This window comes from Homalodisca vitripennis, chromosome X (assembly GCF_021130785.1).
Source record: "Homalodisca vitripennis isolate AUS2020 chromosome X, UT_GWSS_2.1, whole genome shotgun sequence".
In the NCBI taxonomy this organism is placed as follows: Eukaryota; Metazoa; Arthropoda; class Insecta; order Hemiptera; family Cicadellidae; genus Homalodisca; species Homalodisca vitripennis.
The window spans coordinates 16,107,449-16,125,227 of NC_060215.1; the positions used below are offsets into that span (position 1 = coordinate 16,107,449).

The following is a 17,779-nucleotide window of genomic DNA, read 5'->3' on the forward strand; positions in this document are numbered from 1 at the left end:
TTTTGAATTTCTATTGAGCAATATTTGGACATAGATTTAAGAGCAAATAATCCGGAAGAGATCTTTTTTTGCAAATCCAAAATGTTCTCATCCCAAGTTAGGTTTCCATCCAAAAGAAATTGATTTTGTTACCTGAGAAATTTTTACATTGTCTATTGTTATATTTGACATGGGTTTATTCCTATTTTATTTTGAGCAGAAAGAAATTAAATTAGTTTTGTTACAGTTTAGTAATAAATCTTTGCTACAAAAATAATTATTGATATACATGAGCTCCGTTTTAGCTAAAATTTCTATTGCACTCAAGTTTGTGCCAGTAACTATTAAATTAGAGTCATCTGCCTATAAACACAGATTGCTCTGATCACTTGTCAAAACATTTGGTAAACACAACATATAAATGTATGTGAAAATTGTCAGTAAAAGTTTTGCGGTTTTCACAAATTTCTGCGGTCAGCTTGTGAAATCTTTGATGTAGGTACTCAGTAAGGAAGTATTACCCCAATGTAAACTACTCTCCATACTTCAAGGCCCAATACTTATGAAGATTTTCTAATGCGCCGATAAGTCAGTATTGTCAAAATATTTCAAAAGTTATAGCAATTGGTTATGGAAACATGCAAGAAACACGTTTGAGTGTATCTATGTGAGACTCTTATGGTAATTTTAATGATTTAAAAATTCTGAATGTGGTAAAAATCACCATTAAAAATATCATGTTTGTGGATATCCACGCTTACGCATAAAAATTTTCAAAACTATTCCTTAATGAACACATAAGAGTTAACACAAACTTATGTTCAAAGTTCCATTTAAACCCTTTCTGGAGTGTTAGGAGTTTCGCGATGACTCATTCAATGTTATTTGACATTTATGTACATAGATATAAATTTTAGTTTTGTTAACATGTTTAAACATCTTATTACACTTACCAATACTCCAGATTTGTCATCAATAGCTCCACGGCCATAAATGTATGTTTTGTTGATGATGTTGCCACTAAAAGGAGGTACCTCCCATGTCTTGGGGTCTGCAGGGACAACATCTAAGTGAGATGCCAGCAAATAAGGTAATTTTCCAGGATTCGAGCCTTCTATTGTGTATAAAAGACTGTAATCATTTATAACTTCTTTTTTAATAAATTTCGAGGAGTGGACCATGGGGAAATCTGAAAAGACAATATTAAACTTTATGAGAAAAATGATAATTTATATTATCTATGACAATACAGTTTAGAATTGCATCATTCATACTTACAAATATGTTTTGACTGTGAATATGTTTACAAATATTGAATTCTGTGATCCAGCAAAGAAAACTTGTTCAGTATGCTGACGACACGACTCTCTGTTTTAAAAGCAAAACATTGCAAGAACTGGAAGTCACAACGTTCATAGAACTCAATTCCTGCATTCAATACTTTGCTGAAATGAACTTGGAAACAAACCAATCCAAATCGAATGTTGTACATTCCTGCCTTAGGCAGAATGAGCTTTCAGAACGGCCAGCTGTATTTGTGGATGATGTCCTTTTAGAGGAAACATACTCCACAAAGTTTCTAGGATTGTTCCTTGACAGAGGATTGACCTGGGATGACCACGTCGACAATATGTGTGCTAAAATTTCAGCAGGCATATACGCCTTGCGCCACCTAGCAAAGCTATGTTCCCCTAAAGTTCTAAAAATGGCCTACTATGGCCTAATTCACCCACACTTTGCGTATGGAGTGAGACTTTGGGGAGGCTGTGCCAAAAACAAATTTGAGCAAGTCTTTAGACTCCAAAAAAAGGCTGTCAGAATAATTGGAAAGTTAAATTACAGAGAGTCATGCAGGGAATCTTTTAGGGAGCTTGAATTTCTGACATTGCCCTGCCTCTACATATACGACGTGATCATGTATTGCAAATCAAAATGCACTATGGTTCACGGTGTGGACATTCACCAATATGAAACCAGAGGCAGGGACAACTATCGAGCCCAACAGCACAGGCTGACGCTTACGCAGCATCTGCCACAACAAGTTGGTGTCAGATTAATCAATAAGCTCCCGGAAAGTATAAAGAACTCCAACAATAAAAACCAATTCAAAACTCGTATAAAACGCCTATTGGTGTCTAGAGCGTTCTACTCTGTCGATGAATTCATGATGAGCCGCTGGGATTTATGAGAGACATAGGATCTGGAGTCAGTGAGAGTGTGCTTGGGTGAATGTGTGGAAGTGTAGGTTTGGGTGCATGTGTGAATGCTTTAACTTTGGCATGTGTGAAACTATTTACAAAATGATTTACAATGATTTACTGACATTTGCAATGCAATGTAAAATTGTAAAAATGCAATAAAATATGATTTGATTTGATTTGATTTGAAAACAAGGAAATGTTGGTTGAGTCAGACATGTTTAAATATAATTTAATTTTTCGTAGCAATAAACAATTTAATTTTTCTAATTCTTACATACAGATGTCTAGTCCAAGAGTATGATACTACAAATACAACAAATTTTAAATATGTTTTACTCACTGACACATTGGAATTTTTACTATATCTAAAGAAAAATATAACTTCTCCCACTTAGAATTAGTTGAAAAGAAATTATGTAGAATGTGGCAGTTACTTTAGTAGCCAGTTAGTTATCCACAAAGAAAATACATAATATACTTTACACCATTAACAAAAGAAAAGAGAGCTAAGAGAGTTGATTAAGTGCTCATCTCTTAACGTACAAAAGTACGTTATAGCCCATCGCATACGGGAGGAAAATGTTGACTTAAATTATCAATTGTTTTAACAGAGCAAAGGAGTCTGCTCAAAGTCTAATTAATGTACAGACATCCTGTTCATGCCTCTGGACTTCATATTAATAACAATGTTCTTCACCTGATACATACTCGAACGTGGTATAACTGATTTTTATGGCCCAATAAATAAGTCTCAGTTTCTTTCCTTAACATAATACAGTTTAAAAACTAATGTTCAAAAGCAAATATAAATAATCTTATGTTTAACTGTATTCATGATGCAACATTTCATAATACATTAATAATTTTATGTCATGTATAATACAACACCAAAGCAATCTCAGTATTTTAAAATACATATACACAAAATACACTATTTTCCAGCTTACTTTTCTCAAGATACTTATGCAGTTTCAGAATAGCTTGTTTCTCCTGCACATCTGGTTCGTATGACACTGTAGGGATCCTCAATGCACCAGCCAGCCTTTCAGCTCTTTCCAACATTTTTGATTCGTCAATAAAATCATTTGTATGAGCAAATTGAAGAATGGGAGTACCAGTATCTGGGATCATTATGTATGATCTTACGATGACAATGACAGACAAACAGATAGCCACGACAACAGGAACTGTGATAAGAGCAACGTAAAGTTTGTGACAGCACCGATGACGCCAGGCGCTCTTGCGTTTGCTGCCCAAACCCATGCTGCTCCTTCTGCCTGGAACACCTGGAACAGGAAATCTTCTGTTATCTCTTTGTAGAGGTGTACATAGTGGGTAAACGGTACGTTTATTTGCATTCTAAAGATAGGAAAATAGAAACCATGTGGTCTGAAATTCAGTCTCTTGATCCTTAGATCATTAGCAGTAATACAAAAATTATTTTCAAATCCCTCTATAAAATATTTTTAGTTCAGGTAATAAGAAAGTAAAATATGATTTTAATATCACTATGACCCCAGCATGGCCACACTCAGCTTTGGCTGGTTCCGGAAAAGATATTCGGCCAGGCCTTGTCATATCCCACCACCGCATATCCGTCCCGGTAAAATTGTCCAAAAAAACCTGAGTACCGATAAAAGGTCTGAGTATGAGCCTGGATCCCAGCGAACTTAATTAGTCTATTGCTTAACATAGAATTTAGGAACCGCAAAAGGATAGGGCATGGAAGCATTCTGTAAAATTTCTCTTCCATAATGTGTCATAAGCAGCGGTAAGATCTATAAATGCTGCTGCTGCTTTTATTTTATTTTCAAATCCATACTCAATAAGAGTAGTGAGAGCTAGGACCTCGGCACAACAATTATGACCAGGCCTGGACCCAGCTTGACTGATAGGATGCTGGAATTGAGAACAGGTTAAATCCTGATATACATTAGCCTTTCCAACAGCTTACAACACACACTTAAAAGTGCAATAGGTTGATAACTATCGGCTCGATTTGGATTTTTGTGTGGCTTTAACATTGCTACAATCTTTGATTTTTTAAAGAAACATGGATTAAAGGTTGCTGGTAGTCAAAATGTTACTGTAGAAAAAGAAGCTAACTTTTAATTTAATGGCCAAATTGCTTTACGAATTCTGGAAGGATTCCATCTCAATTGAAGCTCAAGCTATCTTCGAAGATCATGACAGAAAACTGAACATGATGATTGACGACCATGAACAAAAAATTCAAGACTTGGAGAGTAAACTCATTACACTGAAGCGGCAGATACCTGAAAAAAGTAATAGGTTGTTTTGTAATGCAGAAACTCAAACTTTGACCCCTGACTCTCAAACAAATACCACTTCCCCCTCTCTTCTTCTGGAAATGGGTTATTTAAAAAATCATCACATCATTTTGGAAGAAAAGTTGAAAAATCTTGAAGCAACCGTAAAGAACCTAACAGTAACAAAAATCACAGAAGAGTGTGCCCCTGAATTGAAAATGCCAATACATAAAAATAAAACTCAGTTCAAAAATATAAAGAAACCAGTTTTTAAGAAAGAAGAGAACAAATTCAGTGTTTCCCTTCAAGTAAAAAAAATGAAAACCTCTGTTCCTAATGCAAAAACCCCTTTTGAAGACCAAACCCCCAAGTCACTTATAACATCTACTCCAACCAACAAAAAGGAACCCCACCCATCAACTTATCCTTCAAGCACTGTGAAAGAAAGACTACCCCCGATGACTGCAAGAATACGACCTGACAATGAAAACCTGGAAGATTTTTTTACTAAGCACATTGACTACTACACTAGAATCAACCAGCACTATTTGAATATTTCAACCAGTCTGCACTCCATTCCTGCTCATGATGTCACTGGAACGGGAGATCCCATTAACTCATTCTCAGAAGATAGAAACTGTTTTTTAGGCAACACTCAGCAGAAGAAAATTATAGCCTAACAATATGTCATCAGAACATAAGAGGCCTGTCTACAAAAATAAACCGGCTAAATCACCTGTTAAGTGAAATATGCCCCAGCCTTGTAGTTTTAACAGAGCATGGCCTCAAACAAAGTGATATTGAAAACACAAAACTTGAAGGCTTCACACTTGTGTCTGAGTACTGTAGAAGAGAACATAAACTAGGGGGAGTAGCTATTTATTGTAAGGACAACCTAACAAATGACACAGAAGCAACTGACATTACTAACCATTGTGAAGAAAAACTATTTGAGGCTGCAATGGTTCATATCACAAACAATGGGAAGCATCTTTATCTCCTTGGTGTTTACCGTCCCCCAGGTGTAAATATTCAAACTAGCTTGGACATCCTATCGAACATCCTGGACCATTATCAAGCTCATAATAAGTCATTAATTCTGGTGGGAGACATAAACATTGACAGTTTAAAACCTAATAACCATGACAGCCTGATGCTTGAAAATGAGTTGGCAACACAAAATATGAGAAGAATTCCTCTCCCAGCAACTCGCATTACACCTGACACAAGCACATCAATTGACTGCATATGTACTAATATTCCAGACCATGACCTTAGTGCAACAGTCTTACAAACTGGGCTATCAGATCATACAGCTCAAATGTGCAGTCTGGTCTTCAGCAAAAATAATACCACTTCACAAACTCTAAGGCGACAAATGGGTAGGAAAAACCTTGACCAGCTGAAATCCCTGCTCTCCATAAAAAACTGGGATGCTGTCCACAATGCCGAAGATGCAGAATCAGCCTTTAACAATTTCGAAGGAGCACTGCGAACTGCCTTGGACATATGTTGCCCACACAGGAAGAACAAAAATAAAACAAAAAGCAAGCCTATTGACTACTATGACCAAGAATCAGCTGAGATCAAAGCTGCCTACTTACGGGCCCTGAAAACCTATGAATTAACTGGAAAGGCACAAGACAAAGCAACAATGGTAAACATAAAAAAGACGTATGACATCACACTAAGGACATTACAGCAAAATGCTAATGCACAGAAAATAATTACCTCTAACAATAAGTCAAAAGCTGTATGGGATCTTATAAACACAGAAAGAAATGCCAAACAACCTAGTCAAAACTGCCCTAAGCTCAACATCAACAATACAGTTGTTGACAATCCGATTCAGGTAGCTGACCAATTCAACACTTACTTTACTCAAATAGCAGAAGTAACAGTTCAACAGAACAATCAACAATTGGGAGGCTGCAGACTGGAAGAGGATCAAAACCCTTCAAACACTCCTTTAACACAATCATTTTACCTGACTCCCACAACATGCAAAGAAGTAAATCAAGTCATACATAGCTTAAAAAACAAACCATCCAGTGGCATAGATGAATTCTCATCAAAAACCGTAAAACACTGTGCAGAAGAATTAACTACCCCTCTCACATCCATAATAAATAAATCTTTCTCATTAGGGCAGTTTCCAACCAAACTGAAAGTCTCCAGGGTATATCCAAAGCATAAAAAAGGACCAAAAACCGACCCAAAAAATTACAGGCCCATACCATTAATTTCAACTTTTTCAAAAATTATAGAAAAAATAGTACTAAACAGGTTAATGACCCATCTCAAAAATCAAGCCTTAATTACTGACTGTCAGCATGGATTCCAAAAAGGAAAATCAACTATTTCTGCCATCATAAGCCTTGTTGAGTCTATAATCGACAGCATAGATGAAGGACAATTTGTAACAGCCTTATTTTTAGACTACAGCAAGGCTTTCGACTGTTTGGGACATGAGCTGATCTCTAAAAAACTTATAACTTTAGGAGTAAGAGGCTTAGAAAACAAATGGTTTGTCAGCTACCTTAAAGAGAGATCCCAAGTTGTAGACATCCAACATACTACAGCTGGCCTTACTACCATGTTCAGATCAGATCCTAAACCAATAACAAGAGGAGTTCCTCAGGGATCCGTGCTGGGACCTATTCTATTCATTTTGTTGACTAACGACTTCCCAGCTCTAATTCACAACTACAGTACCAGCTGCATAATGTATGCAGACGATACAACCCTCCTTTTAAAAAATGACACAGCTCAAGAATTGTACGATAACTCTGTTGCATCTCTTCAAAAAGCCATAGCCTACAGTAAACAAAATGATTTAGCAATAAACCCTGACAAGACAACACAAGTACATTTTAGCAGAAAAAAAATTCTACCCACTAGTATCCCCAATGTAGCAGTGGCTGATCAGATTAAGTTTCTAGGAATAACTCTAGATAATGGACTCACATGGGCAAACCATGTAAACAACATCTGCAATAAAATCAGCACTGGTGTCTATATTGTTAAACGCATTAAATGGGTTGGCACTCAGGAAGCGGCAAAAATGGCATACTACGCTCTAGTAGAATCTCATATTAGATATGGTCTTACAATCTGGGGAAGCTCCTCGGGAAATCTGAAGAGAGTACTTGTACTACAAAAGAAGGCAATTAGGACAATTGCAAACCTGGAGTCCCAGCAAAGCTGTCGTCAAGCCTATCAGACCCTAGGCATACTAACAGTACCTGCGCTCTACATCTATGAAGCCATTTTATATGCAGACACACTAAACCTGCAGACTCACATGGACCTTCACAGCTACCCCACACGCCATGCCTCTAGATTCGTCCTACCCCAACATAGAACAGCCCTCTTCGAGAAAAAACCGTCATACGTAGGCCAAAAACTGAAAAACCTCCTTCCAGACCACTTCCGGACCCTGACTGGCAACAGACTGAAGAGCTTGCTTAAAGAATTCTTGTTGAAGAATCCTGTGTACAAGATAGAAGAGTTCCTGGAATTAATGAACACATCTCCTTAATTCTACTTATTGTAACTTGACAAATTACTGTTCTTAATGTTCATGTAATAAATAAAAAAAAAAAAAAAAAAAAATAAATCTAAAGCAGCTTCCTTCACTGTTGGCACAGCCTCGGCTAGCTCCTTCTTAGCAAGTGACCTTGGACCATCCAGTTGTGCTTGTAGACTTCTCCTCATATCATTTAACTAGAAGTTTATTACCTTATCATGTATTTGATGTATTGTCTTTGATAAAGTGTCAAAAGTACAAGTATTTGTGTGGTTCTTTTGAATATAATTTCTCATCTTTTGTTTGAATGGCAAAATCTTTTTTGTTATTCTTCATAATAAATTATTCTAATTGGTTTGTAAAATATGCTCTGTATAATTAGATTTCATGGTTGTTCTGTTATTAGATTTCAAAACTTGTATGTGTTCTTTGAATCTCATTTTGAAATTTAAAATCAAACAACAGAACAACCATGAAACTGTTGTAAAAGTTTTTAAATATAAGAATTATAATTATTATTTTTAAATATTGTTATTAATGTATTATTGTTTATTATTACTGCTAGACTTCGTAAAGATTTTAATATTTAGTGTGGAACAAAAAAAAACTTCTTTTATATTATTTATAAAAGAAGTGTTTTACTATCATCTCTTATGAACTGAATGGTAAACTTTATTTGAAATTTGTCTATAGTATTTTATAAATACTAGTGTAATGTTTTACAAGTTTTAGGACTAGGTTTCTTAGATTATAGTGATATTTTCCTGTAACTTCAATTCTGGTTTCAGAAATAAAGACATTGATTTATTGAATGATGATTGTCCATTTATAGCAATTATTGAATATATTTCATATTGTTCTGTAAAGGATGACTGATTTCTCAAATAGATAAGCTGGACATAACTTAAATTCCATTCTTAGTATGAATTTTCCAAATCTTTTTCGAAGAACACAGTCATGAATTGGAAAATTAAATTATGTAAATGTGTTGGACTATTACTCCCAATGAACTGAAAAGTGAATCATAAATTTAAAACTCTCAATTGGTTTATAATGATCAGATATAATAATATAATGCAAGAAGGACACAGACAATAATATCAGTATTATATGTGTCAGTGGGACAAAATCAAAATTGATTTGAATGTGCAAAATAAATTTTAGTCTGTAATACAAGCAAATACAACACGTAAACTTGTCCACAATAAGTTCTATACAGGATGTTTCGCATGGAACATGGAATTAGATTTTTACGGTGTGATGCCACATATAAACCAGTAATACAAGTTCGTACTTACAGGTTTTTGATTTTTTTTTAAAGATTGCTTTCTTCAGCATTAAATATTTTACTTTAGATCATATTTATATAATTTTTCTAGCTATATACGGTGAAACACTCTATTAACTCAAATATTTATTGTTTGAGTCGCTTGGCTACATATGTCTGTCTTAGTTGCCAATTATTATTTCAGAAATGATAAAGCATCTAGCTTCTGATATCACTGACATTTAAGATTTTTGGTTTAAGCTAAGATTTTATACCTATCATCTACGATTAGTAAATCCATCAACAAAAATAGAGTAGACCAAGGTTATCAAATTTTAATTCTGTTCAAATAACACATAAAGCGCCCATGTAAACTAATAATTATATTATGAGTAATTTATTCTAATATCTTTTTAAAGTAAATGGGGGAGAAGAGGAGTACTTGCAAAGAGATCAATAAATTCATCTTTTACTATCACATGTAAACAAAAGAACATATATGGTTACACTTTTTTTTCTATTTCAAGGACATAGTTTTTACAATGTATAATTGTCAGCTCGATTTTGTAGAGGAAATTGAAACAACTTTATAATTATCGCAAATCTTTAAAATTGTTGGTTTTATTTACAAAAATATGAAGAATAGCTTACATTTAAAAGGAAGCCAAACAGCAGTGGTTGCAAAGAAATGTATTAATTTGTGGTTGCAAAAGAACAGTTAGATGAAATTACCGTATTAAAACTTTTGATGATCTGAAATCTAATATTAATTTCCATTAAGAGCATGCTTAGGATTTTGTTAATGAAATCTATTAAACCTGGAAAAAAGTAAAAGATCGGTAGAATTTTATTTATTGCGGGTTTTCTAAAAACTTGGATTTTAATAATCTATTTACGTCAAATAATAAGTTTTATTGTAAAGTTTAACCTATATGTAATAGTTGTAAATTTATGTAATTTTCCAATTTATAGATTACTCTTAGAAAATAAGCTACACAATATCACTGATTTATTGAAAAGCACTAAAACTAGTGAGGTGTTTCTAAGAATTTGTTTATATATTTAAGTGCTCTGAATCAGCAAATTTAGTAACAGCTTCCTGGACACTAATATTGTAACCATTGACATGTTTCTGTTAGTTCATTCAAAATTCACTTGTAAATCTATTAATAATAGGGCAATTAATAAATTGATGAATGTTACAGTTTTGATGTTAGTGTTTTGAAGAAGTATTATTATAATTTCCCGTTTTAAACATCTATTTAGGTCCAGTACTAATGCAAATTAATATGATGTTTATGAAGATAAAATATGAAATATTGATGTTGAAGATTAAATTGTTATATATGTATCGTCATTTTAACATCATGTATATTTCAGAGAAAATTAAAGCTAAACTGCTGAAACGAAGATAAATGTGCATGGTCATTGTACATTTTATTGATTATTACTTTTAATAATGAGAGTACTGTACGTCACTGTCATGCTAAGTAATCAATACCGTGTATATAACGAATCATTTTGAAAGAAATAAAAAAATATTAGGATTGAGCATTCAATTTATTATGATATAAAAGTTTTAGAATATAGCTTTAAGTTGGATTTTATAAACATTAGTTCGATAACCATGGAAACGGTTAACTTGTTCTCGATAGGTTAAGTCTACCAATCGTTGCGGCTATAACAACGCTCAAAGCAATTAATATTAACCTAGGTCATAACTACTTTAAAATTTTATTTGACATAAATTTTCATTTTACATACATCACAACTGCTTCAGTTTAATATGTCTTTTACTGTTTCGTTACGATTTTGAGCGTGATAAATATAAAACAATTTTGTATTACACAGTTGCCACTCTGACATTGCAGCTTCTACAGATAGCAGACGCCATCCGAGATGTGTTGTTAAACTTCAGGAAATACGATTACAGTAACACACAGCCAAATTATATTTTTCTACGTGATTTAGTGTTAAATGAGTTAAAATAATATATAGATAAATCATATTTTCATACTTACCAGTGATTCGAAATTTGCGATAATGTTTAAAAAACCCTTTAAAGTGAAGTCTAATTCACAGCTAAAAGGATCAGACAGGTAATGATAAATTTTAAAATTTGAAATAACCAATTATGCATTTACAATTTTTATATGTTCAGATCGAAAATAAATCAGGCGCCTAGCTATTGTTATAAAAATTTTACCGCACTGTAATAAAATTTGTTGTAAATTTGGGAGTTTTACACCCCCACGTTTGTAGGGATGTTGTCAGTTCGGCCATCCCAGCTACACAACTGACTATCCAGCGAAATATTGATTGTTTTGTGTGGAAGTCTCTAGACGTTATTAGAGCTATAGCCTGACAATATTGGAATGTCTACATTAATATTCGTGAAATTTTGAATTTCTGTAATAAAATTTTGTCAAACATTCTGTTTAATATATTATAAAGCCTTGTTTAGTTTTGAATTCTTCCTAAGCATCCTAACCTCACTTTTACTTTTGTAAACAAATTTGTATAATTAATAGTTTTTAAATAACTTTAACAAATTAAATTTGGAATTTGTTTATTTTTTTCATTTGTAATGCTTCAAACATTGTAAGATTGAGCATGCTTTATTTTGCAACAGCTTGTGCAATACCACCATCACTTGTAAAAATGGAAGGCTATGCCTAACCTATTACAATTGACAGTCTTTTATATTTATAGATAAATATTGCTGTACATTCCCAATAGGTTATTTTACTGAAATAAAAAAAAATTTAAGCCATTTTTAATTTGTTTATATCCATACAGTCAACCTTATTTTTATACACTGTTTGATCTCAGCAGATTTGGAGTATCTTGAGATTAGTTATATTTAGTTACATCTAAGCAACTTTAAAAGTTTTAACTTTTAAAGTGTTGAAAAATAAAAGTCTTCCCAAAATACAAATAAAACAGTAGCATTCTTTGTCATTATTTGGGCCTTCATATTTAAAATCAAAGGCATTTTTGACAGGCCTACCATTTCATTTAGTTCCTAACTATGGTAGGGAATGTTAAAATAGAGGTTTCTTCGTAACATTAAAACTTACCTAATAAAGAGTGATTGAGAGGTAGGCTAATCCTAGGTTATAACGAATATACATAGAAGAGTATTTGAATTTTGGCACTAGGATATTGAGCAGGGACAATAGCACAAATTTGATTTTTGTGTTGATTCAATCATTTGATCAAGACCACCCAACTATAAACTATATAGGCTATCATATCATATTTGGAACATTAACCCTTACAGTAGCGTGGAATTTTTATTAGATGATTATGGTCATAACAAACGTGGGTGCATCTGATTACAAAATATTTACGTGACTTCACGGTTTTGATGAGTTTTTTTTTTACTTTGATTTGCATATTTGTTGTAAATTACTTTTGGTCAAGTCTGTAGGCGACAGCTGATGGCTGTATTTGTTATATTGTAAATACAGGTTGGTTGTATAAATTGTAATAGTTAATTTATGGCTAGAATGATATATTAAATTTTGTACAATCTAGCTAACAGATATTTCTATTTCTTTATAGTTTGTTCTCTAAAAAAAAAAATTACTCCCAATGAAGGTTGTGGGTGGCAGCTGTGACTGTGTTTGCTATGTTGTATAAGCAGTTTTGGTTTTATAAATTCATTTATAATAGTCTAAATTATTTAGCATATAGTTAATTTCTGAGCAGAACTATATGTAAATTGTAATAAAGTCTTGCTTACAAATTTTGTCTGTTCTCTGGAAAAGGAAAACAAGTGTGTGTATTTGCATACACTTACATAAACTTTTACAGAATAAAGTGGTAAAAACCATATTGTGAACAAAATGTATGTTTTGTGTTTGTTGCCGTGTACACACTTGAAGTTACTTATAGAATGAAATTTAGACATAGCTTTTTGTTTAGTTATTTACCATAAGATGGCCATGCCAAACATTATGTAAACATGTCTCGGATTTCATGTGAGAAAAGGTGGTCACCGTAGGTATAAAACATGTCTTCAATTCTAAAACTTCCATTGAAAATATAATGCAGAAAATGAATTTAATAGTGTCATCCCTCCAGAAACGGGTAACAAAGAACAATAATTTATGGTGTCAGTGATTTTACAACCAAAGTTTTTAACCGAGAAGAATATTTACTCCTGGAGTGGTTCATTCTATAAGTTTCTTTGTTTGGTTGGCTATCGAAATGTTGTTTGCCAGTTAACCTTTGAACTTAGTTAGTTTTTATGGGGATTTTATGTTTTGTTTCAAAAGTAATTATTTTACAAAATAAATGTTTATTAGTAAATTCAGGTTTTAATGAAGCAATATTTATGTCAAACTGTATTTAATAGTAGGCCATTTATTGCAATTTTTTTAAATATTGTGAAGTGTTGCTTAGATCTATTGGATGTACAATGTTTTCCTTGTCTTTTCCTCTAATAATTCTTCCAAATCATTGTTAAAGGGAGAAAAGCATGTACTAGCAGGAATTCCATACCAATATTTATCTAATAAATTCTTGTAAATTTACATTTTAATCGGCTAAATGTTATTGGTTCCTTTCTTAACAATTGACAATTTATGAAAAATATCTGGCTCACATATTCAGGTTTAGTCACTGATAATTTAAGATAATAAGTTTCAAAAGAGTTGTTACAATTGTTTCTGTTTTTATAGTTATGGTAGTAACCTTTAATCAGACCCTAAATTTCAACAACACTATTGTTTTATATATATATATATATATATTCAATATAAATTCAAAATGAGTTTTAACTTTTGCGATACATATTATTGCTCATTTTTTAAAGAGATTTTATCTACTGTTACGTGAGGGCAAACATATTAAATAAGAATAATAAGAGCTATGCAATTATAGGGCATTATTGAAATGGTTTAACAACAGTACCTTATTTTGGAGGACTATAGATCACTCTGCCACCAGTAGTTTGAGTCCGAGTCCACACCAGGGAGAGTATCCAAAGGGGTTGAAGAGTTGTAGCACTGAGAGTACAGGTTACGAACGAATAACGCACATTGTCAGTTCACATACAACAGCCGCGGTAGTCGCGCACGGAAGTCTTCAGAAGTCATGTTGCTTATAACACACAATCACTGTTTGAAGGGATTGAAAAAGGGGTTTTGAGATGTAATAATATTTAAAAATTATAAAGACAGGTTTAAGTATACTGATATTAAGAGAGGGAACTCATAAAAATCATCTAATGTGGTGGGTTGAGACACTCTTATAGCAGATACATTTAGCTAGACATCTGAACAAGGACTGAGCGGTGGTGTCGGTATGCCTGGTTATTTTAGGTATTGCTCCTATAGGGGTAAGCATTGCCTGATCCTCTTTCTCTCTCTCATTCTGTCTTCATACAAAGAAATGCTACCACGGGTTCAAATCAATGTCTGTTACAGATAAACGCTAAATAAATTATGTAAATTACATCAATTATAATATTTATAATTTATAGAAACAGTGCTTAATTAAAATATACTTAAACTAATTATTAAATATTCTCCATCTGCATTGCGTTAAGTCTTTGATTTTGTGTGCTGGGATATATTTACATTATATTTTAGAGGGGTGTATATCTGTACTATCCTTTTGTCTAGCTAGCTTTTAGAACCTTCTCCCCCACTGCAATAGGTAAAGATAGTGTTTTAAAGAATGATCAGGTCACTGGATTAGTTTTATAAAACATTCTGTGCTGTTGTTTTAAAGCGTACTTTGAATCTTAATTATTTTTCGTTTTGAGTAAAAAACAAATTAAAACAACATTTACTTCACTATTCAACAAAGATGAATGCTTTATTTGGTCCAATAATGATTATAAATTGTTTCATGTACATATTGCACAATGATAGTTTCCCTTTAACCTTTGTGCGCTCTGTTTACCCAGAAAAATAAGATGAGAACCATCTAACTGAAGTTTCATAAAATCATCAAAAATAGCTTTTTGCCAGCATCAACACAGAGGTTACAGATTTGAAGGCTTCTAATGTAGTCATCAAGCTCTCCAAACCCCTATCCTTAGCTGAAAGCATGTCTCCCACCACATTGAAGAGTACTAAGCATATTCTAAAACCCCTCTGAAATCCTTACTGAGGCTTCGATAACAGTCCTTCAAATTCCAAAAATAAGACCAATTGTTCTGAAACAACATTTTATAATATTTTGGATATAGCAGGGAGGATTGATATTGGGTGAAACTGGGATATTGAAGTAGGATTATGGGCGTTTAGAAGAGGAATCACCACACCATTTCCAACTGGATGGAAAAGTGTCGGTTCTTGAACAGACGTTTATAAGGTGAATCATTGCACCAATGTAGTAAGGGTTCAAACCCCTGAACCATTTTTATGGATATTCCATCCACACCAAATGCAGTGCTCGTTATCCTGTTCATTAACCTTAACCTTATTTTGTGAAACAGGAGAAAATGTAAAGGAAGAACTTACTTTTGTACATTTATTATTTCTAAAAAATCTCAGCTTTTCAGTGCTCATATTCATGCCACAACTCATAGATGAGAAGTAATAATTCAAATCCTTGGATCCAAAAGAATGGTCCTTAGCTTCTTGTGAACCCAGGACTCCACCAGCTCTCAATATATCCCAGAACTTCTTAGGGTTTTTTGTATCTAATTTCTTTTTAAAGTACTTCCTTTCAGCTGATCGTCTGGCCGCATTAAGTACATCTCGAGCCCTACAGTAAGCACTTATAGATTCTTGTGTCTTAAAGGAGAGATGATCATTTCTAAGTTTGTTCTTTTTTGTGTCAGATATTCAACATTTAAGTCTCTCCAAGGAGATTTTTTCCTTGTTATTCTTTTTCTCATCATGGGTGCACATTCATCAAACATGTCGACTATGTTCATGGTTAACATGTTGGTTATATCATCCATGTTAAATAGGACCATTGCGTTATCCCAAGGAATATTAGAGGCAATATTTATAAACCTCTCACAATCAAACTCAGTTTAATATATGAAATTTCTATATAAAATAAACCTGGCCTTGGGTTTAGGTTTATCAAAAGGCACATCACATAAAACAAGCTTGTGATCAGTGATGCACCGCACACTGTGACTGATTTATTCGATACGATCATCAACATTGATGGAGATAAATACGAGTAAACTTAATCTCAAAGAGTGACACCACTGCACACCCCTTCCAAGCTCAATGGGTCTGTCACAACGATGAAGTGAATAAGATTGCACATCGTAGTTATGAGAGGGAGTCTCCGTAGTGAGCCATAATTCTGTAATTCATATTAAGTCAAACTGGAAATCATGAATCACGAACACAGTTCTTCAAACCTGTATTCAGCGATCTGATATTTACATGTGCTACCCTACAACTGCTGGCAGCTCGTCAGGCATTTCCTGACTGGTTATTACTTAAGGAACACAATACTGAATCATTTTAATGCGTCAACTGATGACTGGGACCCACAACACTTTGCTCAGCTGACATCTGAAGACTGGGACACAAATCGTTCTGCTCAACAAGTGACTGAAGACTTGGACACACATTTGACACAGCAGCCAGGGCCTCATGAATCACTCTTACAGAAAGAAAAATAAGGTTTCCAAAACACTCATTACTCCTTCTATTCAGATGTATCTCATCACATGCAAGATAATAACCTTGTATCACATCAGTGGTATAAAATAATTCAACATTAAAATTATTAAACATAAACAATTTTTTTTGTCCTGAGGGAAAAGGATGGTTTGTCCCCACGCTTAATCCCAAAAGGATCTTTGCGCCTCCCTTACTTAAATTTGTGTCCTCAAAGTCCAAGGCTTTTGCAGAAGCTAATCAGATTTGAGGGCTCCTGTTCTCTGATGTCCTTGGGAGCTGAGGAGATATGTTCCCAGGAATCTTTTCTGAGTTTCTAAGATAGCAAGACAATCTAACCAAATATGCTCTGCTGATTCCTCCTCTTCTCCACAGAGTCTACATTCGTCAGTCTGGTTAAGGTCCACCCTCATAAGATGTTTCCTTAGGGTGCCATGTCCTGTCAACATCCCTAATATCAGTCTTATATCCTCCTTACTCTGATCCAAGAGAACTGCCCACTCTTTATTGTAAGGAGAGATAAACACTTTGGATAGTCTTAATCCTGAGGCTCTACTTTAATTAATGTTTCTTATCCTCTTTTCCCAATCTTTGACAAGAGCTTTGCTGTTGGAGAAAGCTATCCCGCATCCTGGCTCAGGCCCCACCATTATGGACTCCGCTACCTTTTTGGTGAGGATGTCTGCTTTTTCATTTCCATGAATGCCCTCATGACCCGGCACTCAACCGAGTGTTACTCTGTTATTCGTTGCCAGCTCAGCTAGAGCATTCTTACATTCCCAGATTGCTTTCGAATCAAACAAACAGGTATCAAGTGCCTTTAGTGAAGCCTGACTATCAGAAAGTATCAAGTATTTAAATCCTTTTTCCTCATTTGTATGAGTCTTCTGGAGCATGAGTCTATTGCCATGACTTCCTCTTGAAAG

General features: G+C 33.9%; 2 protein-coding genes across 2 annotated transcripts in view; one reads left to right on the top strand and one right to left on the bottom strand.

Moving 5' to 3' along the window:
- The window catches only part of LOC124368739 (N-fatty-acyl-amino acid synthase/hydrolase PM20D1-like), a 29,993-nt gene extending 18,438 nt beyond the window's left edge, over positions 1-11,555 (bottom strand). Inside the window, exons 1-3 of the mRNA XM_046826071.1 lie at positions 11,268-11,555; positions 3,128-3,466; positions 933-1,168 (exon numbers count right to left, since the gene is read on the bottom strand). Coding sequence (XP_046682027.1) covers positions 933-1,168; positions 3,128-3,443 — 552 coding nt within the window. The 5' untranslated portion in view covers positions 3,444-3,466; positions 11,268-11,555. The remainder of the gene's footprint in view (positions 1-932; positions 1,169-3,127; positions 3,467-11,267) is intronic.
- Positions 11,110-17,779, top strand: part of LOC124368738 (eukaryotic translation initiation factor 2D) — a 35,058-nt gene continuing 28,388 nt past the window's right edge. Inside the window, exon 1 of the mRNA XM_046826070.1 lies at positions 11,110-11,345. Within this exon, the coding sequence (XP_046682026.1) occupies positions 11,290-11,345 (56 nt within the window). The 5' untranslated portion in view covers positions 11,110-11,289. The remainder of the gene's footprint in view (positions 11,346-17,779) is intronic.